The 15,713-nt window shown below is 40.9% G+C and overlaps 1 protein-coding gene across 1 annotated transcript; it reads left to right on the forward strand.

Moving 5' to 3' along the window:
* The first annotated feature begins 4,643 nt into the window (after window positions 1-4,643).
* hikeshi (heat shock protein nuclear import factor hikeshi) lies at window positions 4,644-5,877 on the forward strand. The gene has a single exon (XM_012879691.3). It carries the CDS (start codon window positions 4,730-4,732, stop codon window positions 5,321-5,323), a length of 594 nt encoding a protein of 197 aa, XP_012735145.2. The 5' UTR covers window positions 4,644-4,729; the 3' UTR covers window positions 5,324-5,877.
* Window positions 5,878-15,713: the final 9,836 nt, after the last annotated feature.

The following is a 15,713-nucleotide window of genomic DNA, read 5'->3' on the forward strand; positions in this document are numbered from 1 at the left end:
TCTTACAGTTCAGACCCTTGTGTGATGTGGTGCAGCTGGGAGAACTGTCACATGAAATGTCAGTTAGAGACACTGTCCCTGTCGTAAATCTTCTGTGTAATAGAGTATAATTAATACAGTATAATTACTCTATTAAAATAAGAAATGCACAAAAACTGATCTTAAACAGATGCCAGCGCAAACACTATTCTGATCAAGATGGTTGATAAATGCCTTTAACGTGATTGAACCAGATTGTCATTTAATTTCACAGACTGTGCTTTTAGGGTTGTCCAAATGCATTGATAATGAAGTTATGATAAATAAAAAATATGTCAGTGCAGGTCTGTGATCTTAAATCAGGAATACACTGGCTCCAGACAGTGTCAGGTATGCAGTCCAGGTCAGCCGTGGTGTGTGTGCTGTTCCTACCTTTTTCCTGCAGGTTGCGACAGGTGTTTCCAATCTCCCACTAATCAAGAGGACCATTTAAGTTGGCAGGAGACAGAAGGAAGGCGTCAGAGCATTAGCTCACCATCCCATCTCGGTTCTTGCCATCTCATGTCTGGTCCACTCCATCCTGATTCTCTGGCAAGTCTGAATCCCTCAAGCCATCCTGGAATGCTGGTAGACCTGGCACTCCTCTCCTGCTAGCGTCCTACTACTACCTAGCTTGTCCACCATCTGTTGTGGAACTCTCCATCCAGCTACGAACCACACCTGGGTTTGTCACTAACAGCCGCTGTTGGATTAATTCAGCAGAACTTTCTATATTCTTTCTTCAGGATAGTTTTTTTTGGCTTGCTCACCGCTTGGAAGGCTAAGACTCATCAATTTATTCTGGGTTGTTTTGGGGCATCAGAACCTGTGGAAGGCCTTCCTCTGATCAAATCTTCACCTCTTTTCCAAAACCTTCCCCAGAGTTAAGTCGGTTTATTTAGAAATCCAAACTATCTGTGAATTTACCTTTCCAAGGGGAGAGAATATTTATCGGCTAAATGAAAATCTGAACATTCATTCTCTAAATTTTTCTCAGACCCTTGAAGTTGTTAGCTTTCATGTTTGTTTGCTTATGCCTTATTCACAAACCATAAACAGGCTTAAGTAGGAGGCAACTGGACGTTTGCTCCTTCTGAAGATGTTTCGAGACCTATCCAGGAGTCTGACAATTCTGGCATCTCGCTCTACATGCTGCATTTTGAGCAAATTCTCCAGAGTTGTTCAGAAACTCCTGAAACATATGGAATGACAATGTTTTTGCCTACCTCTGTTTTTTTATTCTGTTTGACAGTGTTGTTTTTCTGCTAGTTTTCTTAGCCGAATGACTTGCAGTGATTTCCTGATGTGTGTGTGTGTGTTCTTTTAGTTTCTCCTGAGATATGAAACTGATATGATTTAAGCTTTAGTAGTGAGACATTTATCCAAACTGTCTTGTGCGTCCCTTCAACATAAATATTGGTGCTGGTATCTTTCCATATGCCAAAGTCACCAGGGTTCAAAGTAGAAAGAACCTGTTTTTCCACATGTTCTAAAGTCCTGAAATGTTCCAAGGAGAGCATAAAATGGAAACATGAGTATTTAAGTGCTTTTTTTTTTACCCAGTTTCCTGAGATAACATGTCAGACGAGTGGGTGAGGGGTTGTGAAAATGCAGTAAACAGTCTGGGCATGAGCAATGGAAAGTTCTCGTTAGAGATCCTGCTGATCTAATTTGCTGTCTTACTAGTTGCTTTCCACTCACTCATCAATATATGTAGTTCAGATCAGAAGTTAACATACACTCACACTGACAACAATTTGGTATGATTTATTTTCAGTTAAAGAATCTGAAGGTTATTCCTTTGTATAGAATGTTCCTTTAACTTTGTGTGGTACACAGGTATCACTGGCTGCTAAACAGACCCTCACTGTGACCACTATGCATCATAGTTGGAACAGTGTTCTTTAGTGCGAAAGCTTCCCCTCTCTCCTCCAACCTTGATATGTAATCCATCAAATATTAATATTACGATAAAGTATACTACATACAAAGGCATCTTTTTAAGTATTAATTTATCAGAGATTTGCATAACACCTATTACCTTCCACAAATAAATAAATTAGCGTACATTTTATGCTCAATTACACCTTAAAATTGATCCCTGAGGGATGATCACAGTGTATTGCAGTAGAAATCTGTCCTCCCTGTTCTTTCTGTAAGAAGAGATTAGAATGTTCACTTATTTACTGACGAGGTCATTCTACATAAGATCCATCAACATTTATCAGATCTAGATCTTAAAGGTATATAGCCACATTACATGTTTAAAAAAAACCCAAAAAACATTTGATCATATTATAATAAGGTTATATACACTAAGGCTCCATCCTTACAATGTTTTAATGGTCCTTTTTGTGGATAAATATAGCCTCAGCGCCGGACGTGATTAGCATATATAAACAGATGTGGCACCATCTAGCGACATTATCGCAGAACTATCAAAATGCCAGTTTGCTTAGTTAATAAATTAAAATTAAATAATGCTGGACCGAGCCTGACCCTCTGAAATGCCTCGCAGTAAAGCAGCAGCTTGGCCTGATCGAAGACCAACCATTATTAATTAAATAAAACGATCTAACAGCAACTTTAAGAGCCTCATATCAGAACATTTACTTACGTCAGTAAACTCTGCGGTCACATCTGAGCCTCTGCAGGTTTAGCGTCCGCTTCAGTGAACACCAATGTTCATACTGTATTCCCAGCGACATTACAGTCTTTGGAGATGCTAATAGCCATTAGCCGCTACCATTTTTTAATCCCTGCCGTGCAAACGCACACTTCCGTTAGAATCGTAAATAAACACGAAAGGCTTTATTTACTAACAAATTGATCAAAAACAAAGCATAAAACACCAAAATAACAACTAATACAGTGACAAGATGTGATAATCATTCATAAAAACTTTGTATGCAACCAGAATGAGCTACTGACGTTTAAATAAAAAAAAAAGTTAAAAAGTAGTTCTGTTTTATTGTCATCTTTTTATTATTTTACATTTTTATGTATTTACTCTAATAATAATTTAACTTGGCTTGGTTTTACATTTTTTGTAAGTTTAGATGTGTTGTTACTCTCAAATGCCCTGGTCAGTGGAGCCTAAGTACTCTCGAGTGCTTTTTAAAATCAATTTGTACAATGCCTAAATTGTTAATCTTGTAGAGGTTCTGGAGGATGAAGTGGATGTGAAAATTTGAGGGTAAATTATTCTGGGCCTGAGTAAATGAGATTTAAATGCCCAAAAAGATATTTCGCCAAAAAACCCCCCAAAAAAACAGACGCTTATATATAAAACCTCTTACCTTTGCTGTAAAGAAAGAAATAAACACAATAAATTGTAACTACAACATCTTGGTTACATCTGGTGCACGTTTGGTGTCCACAATTGAGAAGGTTTCCATGTTTAGATTGAAAAACAATCCAGACAGACCCCTATGCTTTTGGGTAATTTTTGGCACAATTTGGCACTATTTCTGAAATGTATTCTTGAAATACAAAATGTGTATTATATATTTGGTAGATACTTTTGCAGATGAGTCTCAGATGAAGATCTGGACATATGATAAGTGTGTGTTGGTCTCAGTCAGCTACAAGTGCATTATTGTTGCTAAAGAGCTCAAGCCCCCTTGAAAGGGGGCTCGCGGGCTTAAGCCGATAGAGCTTACAAGAACACAGGACAAATATGCAATGGCTTCTGGGTAATTGGGGCAGAAGAGTGGAATGCATGGGTGCTACCCAAAACAACCGCTATCTCTTCTATGATAGGTTCTAGCTTTGTAAATAATATATAATGTACTGAACAAAAGAGAAAAGATTGGGACCATGAAGACAAAAATGCAATGATGCAAAGAAGCACACATTGTTCCAGGAACCCCTTTCTTTTCTGGTAATGGCAGATGATCTGCCCCCCTGGATGGTGTCACACTAACAGAACACCAGACCAGGTGTACTTACTACGAAGAGAAAAATGACAGAACTAAAGTTGAAATAACAAACAATGCAAATTGGAGAACTCAGCAGTGAGGAAAAGAGACCCTGATGTCCTCAATCAGCCTAAGCATATAGGAGCATAACTACAGAGAAAGCTCAGGGTAACCTAAGCCACTTTAACTATGAACCTTGTCAAAAAGGAATAGCACCTTCATTGGTGCTGTGGGCACATTGGCAGCCTCCTTTCTAATCTGCCTGCAAGTTGTGGCTTTAACTAAGAAATGGAAATGAGCAAATGTTAAGGAAATGCAGCACAACACAGACTGTTGAGCTTTATTTCAGGTTAATCAGATTTTTCACAATTTATGGTATGTCTAATTTTACAAAGGTAGAATCTTGAAATGCAATCAAAAAGGTGCTTCAACAATATCAAGTATTAGTTTAAGAATCTGGACACATGCAACCATATACAGGTCCGCAGGTGTCCAGATATGTATTGGAGCTTTTTTTTTTTTACTGACATACTTGTTTACTTTTTCAGTTGAATTTTTTTTATCATTTTTGTAAACATTATTTATCATGCTGTCATTTTTTTTACATCATAAAAATGCGTTTTATAGGGGTGTATAGCCCCACATGGTAAAATATGATTCAAACACAAGGGGGCAACAATTCCCCGGCGCCGCTTGTGTTCTGTCTGATGAATGTAGAAGAAGTTTCTAGAGCTCTGTTGGGCTGAGGCAGCTGCAGGCTAAGCTAGCAGGGTTGGAAGCTGTCCGCGGAGATGTTCGGGTGTCTGGTGGCCGGCAGGTTGGTTCAGACTGATGCGGTGCAGGTCGCCTCTGATAAATTCGTCTTTAATCTGGCGGATTATGAGAATGTGAACCACGTGGTAGTGTTCATGCTGGGGACCGTGCCTTTCCCCGCCGGAATGGGAGGAGCCGTCTACTTCTCCTTCCCGGACCTGGTGAGCGGCGCTCCGGTGTGGCAGCTGCTCGGCTTCATCACCAACGACAAGCCCAGCGCGATCTTCAAGATCTCCGGCCTCAAGACTGGGGAGGGCGGGGCTCATCCTTTCGGCGTGATGGCCTCCGTGTCACCGTCCGTGGCCCAGGTCGGCGTGTCCGTGGAAACTCTGGACCAGCTGGCACAGCAGATTCCGGTGTCCAGCGCCGCCGTGTCCACGGTGGACACGTTCATGCAGTTCACGCAGAAGATGCTGGACAGCCTCTACAACTTCGCGTCATCGTTCGCTCTGTCCCAGGCGCAGATGACGCCGAACCCCACGGAGACCTTCATCCCCTCCAGCTGCATCCTCAAGTGGTATGAGAACTTCCAGAGAAGGATGGCTCAGAACCCGAACTTCTGGAAAAACTAAATAAAATCGGAACCAGATGCAGTGCCTGCATGGGAACAGTTTCGGACCCGCTCTCGGTCCCCACGGTGGCCATGTGTGGGTTTCTGTGATTGAGTGGGTCTGTGGAGAAAAGCCAGAACAGACTCAGAGTGCCTGCTGCTGTTTGAACATCTGACATGGCTCCTACAAAGGTTTCCTCCGCTTGTTTTCATGTTCACTAATTCACCAAAGCTTTGCTACCAACACAAATGATTCCTAAATAAAACCTGATCTGCCCTAAAACTCACCATGTACTTAGTTTTTCCATCAACATCATGTTCCCATGAGACGGAACATTTAATTTAACGGGACAGAATCTTTTGAAAAATGAAGCTGTGCCTTTCAGTCAGAGTGCTCTCCATAAGTGGGACTAAAGGTTAATTAAACTGGACATAGAACCCATGTTCCAGTCACTGCACTAGAGCTTCACAGGGTTCCTACTGGAGCGTTTCACCTTGCAAAATCTGCTGAGAATGTTTTCAATAAACACTGGTTACTTACTTTACTTTAAATAAAGCATGTTATCCTTTTATTTTAACATGGACTTGGAAGCTTTTCTCAGAACTTTACATTTTGTTTTCCATCTCGCAGCCGAACGAGGTTATGGTTGCAAAGGACCCCCCCCCCTCCCTGTTTAGCAAACAGGTTTTCATACAATAAAAAGTCAGAACTTGAAACAATCATAACAGTAGAATAAATGCTTATAGAAAATCTGCAAGAAACAAACAAAACATCTGCAAACTGAAATCCTTGCCTGAATTTGGTCAAAGTAAAGTTAAGTCGTTTCTTATTCTGAAGATTAAATTACTTTTTTTTAATTGTTTCTCTATTTCTTTATTTTTGTTTTATTACCCCATCATAAGATGATTTGTTAAAGAATTGTTGCGTGATCTTATAAGTGGGAATTATTTACATAAAATTGATTTGGTTTGTGCCACTGCCCTTGAATATGAGTTAGAGCCTGGGCTATGTTATTTAAGACAAACAGATTCATATCAATAAATCACAGAACTGAAAATTAACTTCAGTAATTCAGTTCAAAAGTAGAAACTTGTTAAATAGATTCATGAGACAGTGATATAGTTGAAGTCTTTATCTCAGTGAGTTTTGATGATTCTGGCATAAATCAAATGAAATCCCAAATTCTGTTTCACAGAACATTGGAATATTATGTCATGTCTACTGAAGTATGGCTGCACCCATGGGATAGACTGCTGACTGTCTGTCTGGCAGACAGCAATGGTCTAAGCCACAGGTGTCAAACTCAAGGCCTGCGGGCCAAATCCGGCCCGTCAAGGTAAATAATCAGGCCCTCAAGAGCCAAAAAAAAAAAAAAGGCATCATGTCATAAAGTAGAGGCTTAAATCCTTTTAAAGTGTATAAAGTGGTTAAATCTGTGCCTCCTGTAAGTGTAACTCACCCCAATATCAACTTTTTTTGCAGATAAACTGGGCCTAAGGTTGCTACTTTTATGTTGCTGTGCATTTTTTATACTTCTATGTGAACTGGAATGAAATTATGAAATGAAAAGTATTGTCTATACACGTGCAACCGGCCCTTTTAATGACTTCATGACGCCAAAGTGGCCCTATATAGAAATGAGTTTGACACCCCTGGTCTAAGCCATAGTAACCGGCCGTTACTATGGAAGCCAGCTGTTGACAAAGAGCACTATCTAAGCAGTGTGATGGAAAGATGAGTGAAATGATTTGGTATGCCATGTAAACACACCCAAGCAACATGAGTACATTTATTTCACTTCTTTACCTGACAACAGTGCCATGTCGTGTTTAGCTGGAAATTTGCTACTTTAGCTCAGTCAGCCATTTTTATATATTCTCTTGGATGCAGATGCAGATGCATCCAAGAGATGAAAATCTCTTGGATGAGTGGAAGGAAGACATGTGGTAGAAGAGACACCATACAAAGACAAATTCTAGACACGGGCTACAAATGTAGCATTCCTTGTGTCGAGCCACTTCTGAACCAGAGACAACGTCAGAAGTGACTAAGGAGAAAAGAAACCAGACTGCTGCTCAGTGGTCCAAAGTCCTTTTTTCAGATGAAAGTAAATTCTGTGTTTCATTTGGAAATGAAGGTCCCAGAGTCTGGGGGAAGAGTGGAAAGCCCAGAATCCCTGTTGCTTGAAGTTTATAATGAAGTGATGGTTTGGAGTTCCATGTCATCAGCTGGTTCTGGTCCACTGGGTTTTCTGAAGTCCACAGTCAATATAGCCATCCATCAGGAAATTCTAGAGCACTTAGTGCTTCCTTCTGCAGACAAGTATGGAGATGCTGGTTTTATTTTCTAGCAGGACTTGGCCCCTGCCCACACTGCCAAAGGTACCAAAAGCTGGTCCAATGACCACGGTGTTCCTGTTCTTGACTGACCAGCAAACTCCCCTGACTTGAACCCCAAAGAAAATCTCTGGGCTGTCGTAAGAGGAAGATGAGAGACATCAGAAACCGGACAAGGCAGATGATCTGAAAGCAGCTATCAAAGCAATCTGGACTTCCTGAACACCTCGGTAGAACCACAGGCTGATCTCCTCTATCCCATGATGCACTGATGCAGTAATTCATGCAAGGGGAGCCTAGCCAAGTACTGAGTGCATCAAAACGGACATACTTTTCTGTCCGCACCAGAGGGGCTTATAGTGGACTACACCCTGTCTATATAGAGTGGACAATGCTGTCAAAATCAATGATTAATTCAAGTGATTAATCAAAAAAATAACTAATAATCCTACTTGAAACCTGTCTACTATGTCCTGTTTGGCTACCAACCTCCTCACTGTTGGTTGGTTTACACATTTCGCTCACATTCTGTATACTCTGCCAGAGACATCATCATGCTAAGCTACATACAGCTGCAATCGGCTCCATCTGAATACCCTTAATGATAGCTTCTAGATCCTATTCCTAGCTCCTGTTCCTTGGCCTTCCTTGGCGTCAACAGTAAGAACTCTATAGTGGATAGGAAAGGAGCTTCGGACTGCTGTGCCAAATTTGGACAGCCTTTGACTCAAATGTCATTATGTGACGGAAACGCTCATGGATGATGTGAGTCAAATCCGGGCCTATAGACTTCTGAAAATTAACTACAAAGTACTTTCTCCTTTCTCTCCAGACATTTTTGTTGATTTCCGTGAGGGGGCTGTGCTGATGAGTCACGTCACACAAACGATTGTAAGGGTTCTTAGCGCTGGTAAGGGACATCGTGGGGTTCCTAAGCAAAATTAGCCGCGGGAGGGAGCGGATTGGCTACTTTTACCACCTCCTTCCTTACTGACTGCACTATACGGAGCCTCTCTCCAGAGGCGGGTACACCCTGGACAGGTCGCCAGTCTATCGCAGGGCAGCGGGTATTACCATAAATGAAAATGAATGGAAAATAATATTGTTAAAACATATACCCAAATAAATCTAAACAATATATTACATGTTGTGTGCCTTTAATCAATGATAGCACATAGATGTGATTCATCCCTTTTGTTAAAACAGAAAAAGAGTTAAAAAATAATAATAAAGACATTTGTATTTTCTTTTTTACAACTTCGTCAACAGCAGCTGCGGGGTAAAAAAGAAGAAGACAGGAAGCATAACCTGTTCCTTACTGGTTTGGAAACAGCCACTTTCAGATGAGAAACAAACTCAACAAATTGACATGAATTTGCTTTGTTTCTTTCAGACATTTTAAAGTTTAAATTCAACAAAGAAGATTAAAAAAATAAACCCACTGTTTACTATTTAGGAAACACCTTTAACTTGGTAAGGTAGCAGACAAGTCTCCCAAACAGATCTAGGATTTTATCCATTTGTCCCTGAGATTGTCCAGCTTGGCTCTGTCCCGGTCATTGTTCTCTTTTTGTCTCCTCTCCATGTTTCCACACTATTCCCTAAGGTCGTCTTTTGCACTCTTTCTCCACCTTTTGCCTCCAATTCCATCATTTTAATTGTTTCACTGCAAAATAAATACATACATTAAATATATAGTTGCCACAACTCTGCACATCTCCCTTCTTGTAGAGCTATGGTACCAGTACCCTTCCCCTGCATTCCTTGGGCATCTTCTCGCTCTCCAAGACCTAATTGATTAGCCTGGTCAAAAACTCTCCTGCTGTCTTTCCTACACATGTCCATAACTCCACAGGTATCATCAGGACCAACTGCCTCTCCACTCCTCATCCTTTTTCCAATACCTTGCTTACTTCATCCTTACTAATCTTTGTCACTTCCTGATCCACAATGGTCAGTTATTTTACTCTTTGCTCTTTCATTTTCCTCTATCAACTCTTCAGAGTTGATGAAGAGTACGTCAGAGTACTAAAGATCGGTTGTTAGGCTGATGCTCCTTTCTTGCAGGTAAGCAACCAGTTTTGATTGTCACTGTTAAACTTGTTTATCCACTATCCAAAAGTACTGCTGATAAGCCTGAGTTTACCTGAAATGCCTTAGACTGAAGAAGTCTCTTAGAAGAAGAGAAAAAATATTTTAACAAAGAAGAACCTATCCAGAGGACCTTCTCACAACTTGTTTTGAGCTAGGGGAAACATGTAAATTTAAAATACAGCCAACACAGAAAATAGCATAGAACTCTGGGAAATAGTCAAGCAGGCTGACAAACACATAGGCTGGAATAAAAGGTTCAATGTGTCAGTTTCTGTTCATACCCATTGTCAAGATCCTGGTGTGTACATGCATCTGGGAGTATATATGAGGAGATCCTTTGGTGCTGGCTGCAATTTGCACATCCAATCTGGAATATCCTGAACAGCTGCTGGGTCTTTTAAGTAATGCTGGTGAACCTGGTCAACCTTTTTCGTAGAATCAAGCCAAACCATTCTGCTGTCAAGCCCTCAGCTGTCACCTAACTGCCCACTCTGTTTGGATCTCTCACCCAAACTGCTCCATTCTCTCTGGAACCCAACTTCACAGAAAGTAATCCTCCTCCTCAGGCCATCACTAGGATTCCAAGGCCGTTTCTCAATATGCGTTCTTGAGCGTTCTCGTGTGCTCGTGATACGTCATCAGCCTCAGCCCGAGCACTGTTCCAATGCTGAGAACGGCAAATCGAGAACGCGCCGAATTCCCCGGATGTTGTTCTCGCCCGCCCTCTTTATCGAGCATGCATCAGAGCAGACTTGTGCGTTCTTCAGACTGACCGCTTGCCCAGAATGCACCGCGGCCGCAGCTTGATTCGAGACAGCGCAAACAGAGCTCACAGCGGTAAGTAAAAAAATCCCTTTTCTGCTGCTGTTATTGTTGAAAAGTACGTTTTAAGATCGTTTGAGGCGAGAACATTATACTTTTAAGCTTCCCTATGTGGCCTGTTTACAGAGTTAGTGCGTAATTAAAAAAAATAGTGTGCATAATACCGCTGGTTATGATTTATTTGTTTTGTGTTTATCTGACTGACGTGTGTTGCTTTATTAACTCAATACTTGCTGGAATAAATTGTAAATGTCTCCCTAGGACGACAGCAGCATATAAAATAAATAAATTCTATAAATGTTTTTCCTATCTAAGTGAGTTTCTTCTGAGTCAGGGCATGAATAATTGAGAGGAGAAAGAGGGAAATAAAACAATAGTAATAATAGTATATGAAAAAACAGACATTTATTTTATACAAATGTTTAATCTTTGGAAAAGAATGAAGGTGTAATATATTCAACACATTATTAACAGTTACTAACATGGTTTAAAACAAAGAAATAACTCCTATTAAGATCTCATACAAATAGACAATGCTTATAAACTTACAATTAAAAATAGTTGGAATGGAAATTATTTAACGATTATTTAATGTATTTTCACAGGTGGTGAAAAAATGAAACGAAGCAGCATGTGAACATGACTAGAACTGATCTACATTAGGTCAGGTGTAGTCATGTTCACTTAAACATGCAGCCAGCTGGAGCAGCTCCCTGTCTTCAGCCGCCGGATGGTCATCCTCCTCTGGGCCAACCTCCTCATCCTCCACGTCTAGCTGGTCCCCTGCCTCTATACTAATACTGTGGAGGATGCAGCAGAGGGCGATTACTTTTGGGGCAAACGTCAGGCGGACCTCCAAGCCCTTAAGAAGATGGAACGCCACCGTGTCTTCAGACCACCAAAGACACGCTCAATGATGTTTATCAGCCTTGGCGTGGTGTCTGTTGTAGCGTGCCTCCACTTGACCTGTACCAAATATAAAATTAACTTGTAATTTAGGTAATATGCTGATCTGTCTTAATCTTCTATGCAATTAATATCATCTATCAATTGTGTGTCATTGCTGGCTCTATTTAAGGACAAGAAGGTAAGAGATCTTACTGGCAAGCTGTTTCCCTATAGGATGCTCCACAGGCCAGCCAGCAGAGGGTCAGCAGCACCTCTATCTCCTGTGGCCATCCATGGACCTTCTGATGGGCAGCAGCTGAAGGAGGAGGACGATGGTGGCCCTGTTTAGCCTGAAGGCTGGTTTCAGGTCCCCTTCATTAAAAAATATTTGGAGGATTGGCACCGAGGTGTTTATCCTCACATATTTTGTTTCTGTTTCTTCCTGTAAATAAAAAATGCCAAATGTTACCATAATTGTTTTTTGTCACCTTTTCTATGCATAAATCTATACCTGTTTAACATGCAGATTATTATAGTTCTCAAGAAAGAAAAGGTAAAATGTATAGTAAATGTAACAAATGGCTTCCCTTATCTGGTATTTTTACCATTTCACTGAAAAAATGGGCTGAACTAACTGCACATAACTTATAGATTGATCACTGTAAAGGTGGACAGACATAAAATGTTTTTTTTTTTCCTTTCTTAATGATCAATGCTGTGAAGGTCAGGAGGTGCAATAAAGTAGCTTAACCCTACTGTTATTAATGTTAAAACTGGGTCTTCATTTTTATTAATATAGGAAAATAGTCACAATTTCAACCTGATCACGTTTTTAATATCATCATCAATTGGTTTTTTAAAAGTAGGAAATAGGCTGTCAATCTTAAAATGCCTACGCAATAGATGGGCGAGCAAAGCCTGCCTTCTGAGCCTCCTTTGCTGCATCAATCTTCTCCTTGCTCGGATTTTCCTCCTCAACTGTATCACCTCCTCTTCAGCCTGCTGGTAAAGCTGACCAACGACCGAAGCAACAGCAATATTGCTCGTATCGCTCCTTTTGCTTCTACAAAGTGCTGATTTTTAAAGAAGATTCAATCGCCTCTGCAACTACAACAATTACAACTCCCCACAAAGAAATTCACGCTATTGCTGGTTTTATACCCACAGTTCTGTAATTATTTTAGATATTTTTTATACTTTTTAGAAATTAATTTAAATAAAAAAGGTTTTCAATAAGATATGATGGTCTAGTGTATAAATAGTTTTGAACGTTAAAGGAATGCTCAAGCACTGTGGGTGTGATGACGTCACGAGTATACTTCTGTTCCAATGCACAATGTACGTGCTCGCGTTCTCGTCAAGTCCGATCTTCCTGTGTTCTTACCGAGAACAGACTTGACCAGAACGCGAGTACGGACTCGCGTTCTCGTGAATTGAGAAACGGCCCAACTCCTCTCCCCAAAATCCTAGCCTCGTGAGACCATCCTGATCTCGCGAGCTTTCAAGGTTTCACTCGCAGATCAGTCTGGCTACCCTCCGTTAAAGAAAATTTGGAGCCGTTCACCAAACGAACGTCCAATCAGCGTTGGCTTTGAGGCGGGTTGAGGTGTGACGCAACGGGAAGCGACAGTTCAGTCTAAAGAACATGGCGGCTTCAGCCGATGAAACTAGCGTTAGCCTGGCTATCGAGCAAGTTTTATCGGAATTACAGAGTATTTCTCTGCTGAGCTAACGAGCCTTTACCTGCAGCAGCAAGAGTAGCTTGGCTTGTGGTTGTGTTTTCATCGTCAGACGAATCTGATTGGTTTATTTGGCCCGTCTATCACCAACATAGGCCAATCAGCTAACCAGTATTTTCGCCCCTTCCCAAAATTACTTCAATGGAAGGTTTCCAGATGGATATGCAGAGCAAATACATCTGGCGGAGTCAGGTAACCAAAATCCCCCATCGATGATAACACAGTAAGCCACCTTCACAAAGAATTCAGATATCCTATTGTGCTCGCTGCCTCCATTATCTAAACACTCTTGTTCCCCAGATACCATTGAAGCTCCCTTCCAGAAGCCTCCCTGTTGCACATTTTTATTTTCCTTGCTGTAAAACGAACTCCTTGCTAAAGCAAGCTTGAGTTTGAGTCCGCATGTCGGTAAAGTAAAACTACTGGCTGTGGCACTTGCACTGAGCATGTTTATTGCATACATGATTTACAAGATTCTTTTTAAATCTGCCGCACAAAACCTTTTTAATCATTATGCTATCCTTAGTTCCAATATGCTTTCCTATTTGGAGTGCAATGATGTCTCTGAGAACACACCCAGTCTGCACTGAGCTTGTGAGTCAGAGTTTGGCTCTAAACCAGAAAGATTATTTCTGGACAGGGTGTGTTTGTTTACTCCATTTAGCACCAAGGGATCACCCTGTACCACAATGAGAAACTTTAATAAAGCTGTTCAGACTTCACAAACCCAAGCCTTCTTAGACAGTAAAAATAACAAGGTGCATTGATACAGAGCCTTGCCCTCTTTTTGTTTTTTTATGCATTTTGTTACATTCAAACCTGTAATTCGAATTTTTAAAATTGGTTTGGGATGGCTCTGTATAAAATAGTCTAAGCTAAAGTTGTAATGAGAAATCTAAATATGGAAAAACTGAAGATTGGTATGTGCATATGTATCCATCCCCTTTACAATGAAGCCTCTAAAAAGTTCTGGTGTAACCAATTACCTTTAAAACTGAGTTAATATTTCTGAGGTTTGGGTTCTGGGTTTGACCAACCCAGTATTACATGCTGCCAAAGGTGGGACCAAGTCACTGTTTTGCAAGTCCCAAGTAAGTTTCAAGTCTTTATCCTCAAGTCCCAAGTCAAGTCTCAAGCACGGACAGCAAGTCCGATTCAGGTGACAAGTCAAAACAAGTATTTCTCAAGTCAATTTCCAAGTCTGAAACTTCAAATTTCAACTAATTTCGAGTATTTAATAATGTTGGAATAATGTAAACAATAGAGCATGTGTTCTTAAATCAGAATCTATCCCAAAGCGTGATGAAACCAGTGCAACTGACCTTACAGAACAGTACAATTAAACTTAGCTTCAAAACAATTCTCCTATATTTTCCAGAATATTCGATGAAAAATGTAACTGCAGAACTTCATGTTCAGGCCAAGGCGAAATTACTCTTGGGAGCATTCTTGTCCTTAGCTTTTTTTCTTTTCCTTTTTAAAAAATCTAATTCATTTGGCCTGTGACAGACTGGCGACCTGTTCAGGGTGCACCCCGCCTTTTGCCCAGTGAACGCTGGAGATAGGCACCAGCAACCCCCGCGACCCCATGAGGGATTAAGCGGTTTGGAAAATGGATGGATAATTCATTTGGTTGGCTGTGCTGCAGCTCACACACACATATGTGCAGAGTGGGGACAGAGACAGACGGTCTGCGTTTGTAGATACTGATTGAGTGAAATTAATTAACGGTGCACACTTTTTAAATGATAGATGTCTTAAGCTTTAGATTTTGGGTAAAATATCAAGGCTTTTCAAGCAAAGACGTTCAAGTCCATTTCAAGTCTCAAGTCTATGATGTTAAAGTCCAAGTCAAGCCACAAGTCTCTGAACACTTTTTCAAGTCAAGTCTAAAATCATAAAATCAACGACTCGAGTCTGACTCAAGTTCAAGTCATGTGACTCGAGACCCCACCCATGCTGCAGACACCCTCATCCTGTACAACTGCCTTTTATTCTACCCAGAACTGCACATCTCTGTTCTCATCAATCCTCCACCCCCTCTGCTTCAGATGACACCACAAATAAACCCCCACCCTGTCAATCTCCACAACCCCAGGTGAGGAACGTACAGTTAAAAAACAAAGGGAGGAAGGCTGAAAGTCAAGACAGCATTAACTCCAGGCTCATGAGGTGCAGATAAGCTTTGTGGCATCATGTAATATAAATCCAACATCAGCTGTGGAAGACCTCCTGTGTTGTAATGGTGCCTAAAACCTTACACTCCAAAGCCGTAAACAGCTGCTGACAGGTAGCACTTACATCCAGTGGTGGGCACAGCTGACCAACAAGTTATCTTCACAAACTCGTATTCTGCAAGCGAAAACATCAGCTTCACTACCGTTAAACCGATGACAATTAAGGAAATTTGAGGAAGCTAACGCTAACAGATGACCAACAGCTGTCACTCAGTCTGTGTCACAGGTCTTCAGACAAAAGATGCCGCTCGCAAACACAAGGCGCATGACAAACATGTGCAGCGCTGCACGTTTG

This window comes from Fundulus heteroclitus, chromosome 19, assembly GCF_011125445.2.
Source record: "Fundulus heteroclitus isolate FHET01 chromosome 19, MU-UCD_Fhet_4.1, whole genome shotgun sequence".
Taxonomy (NCBI): domain Eukaryota; kingdom Metazoa; phylum Chordata; class Actinopteri; order Cyprinodontiformes; family Fundulidae; genus Fundulus; species Fundulus heteroclitus.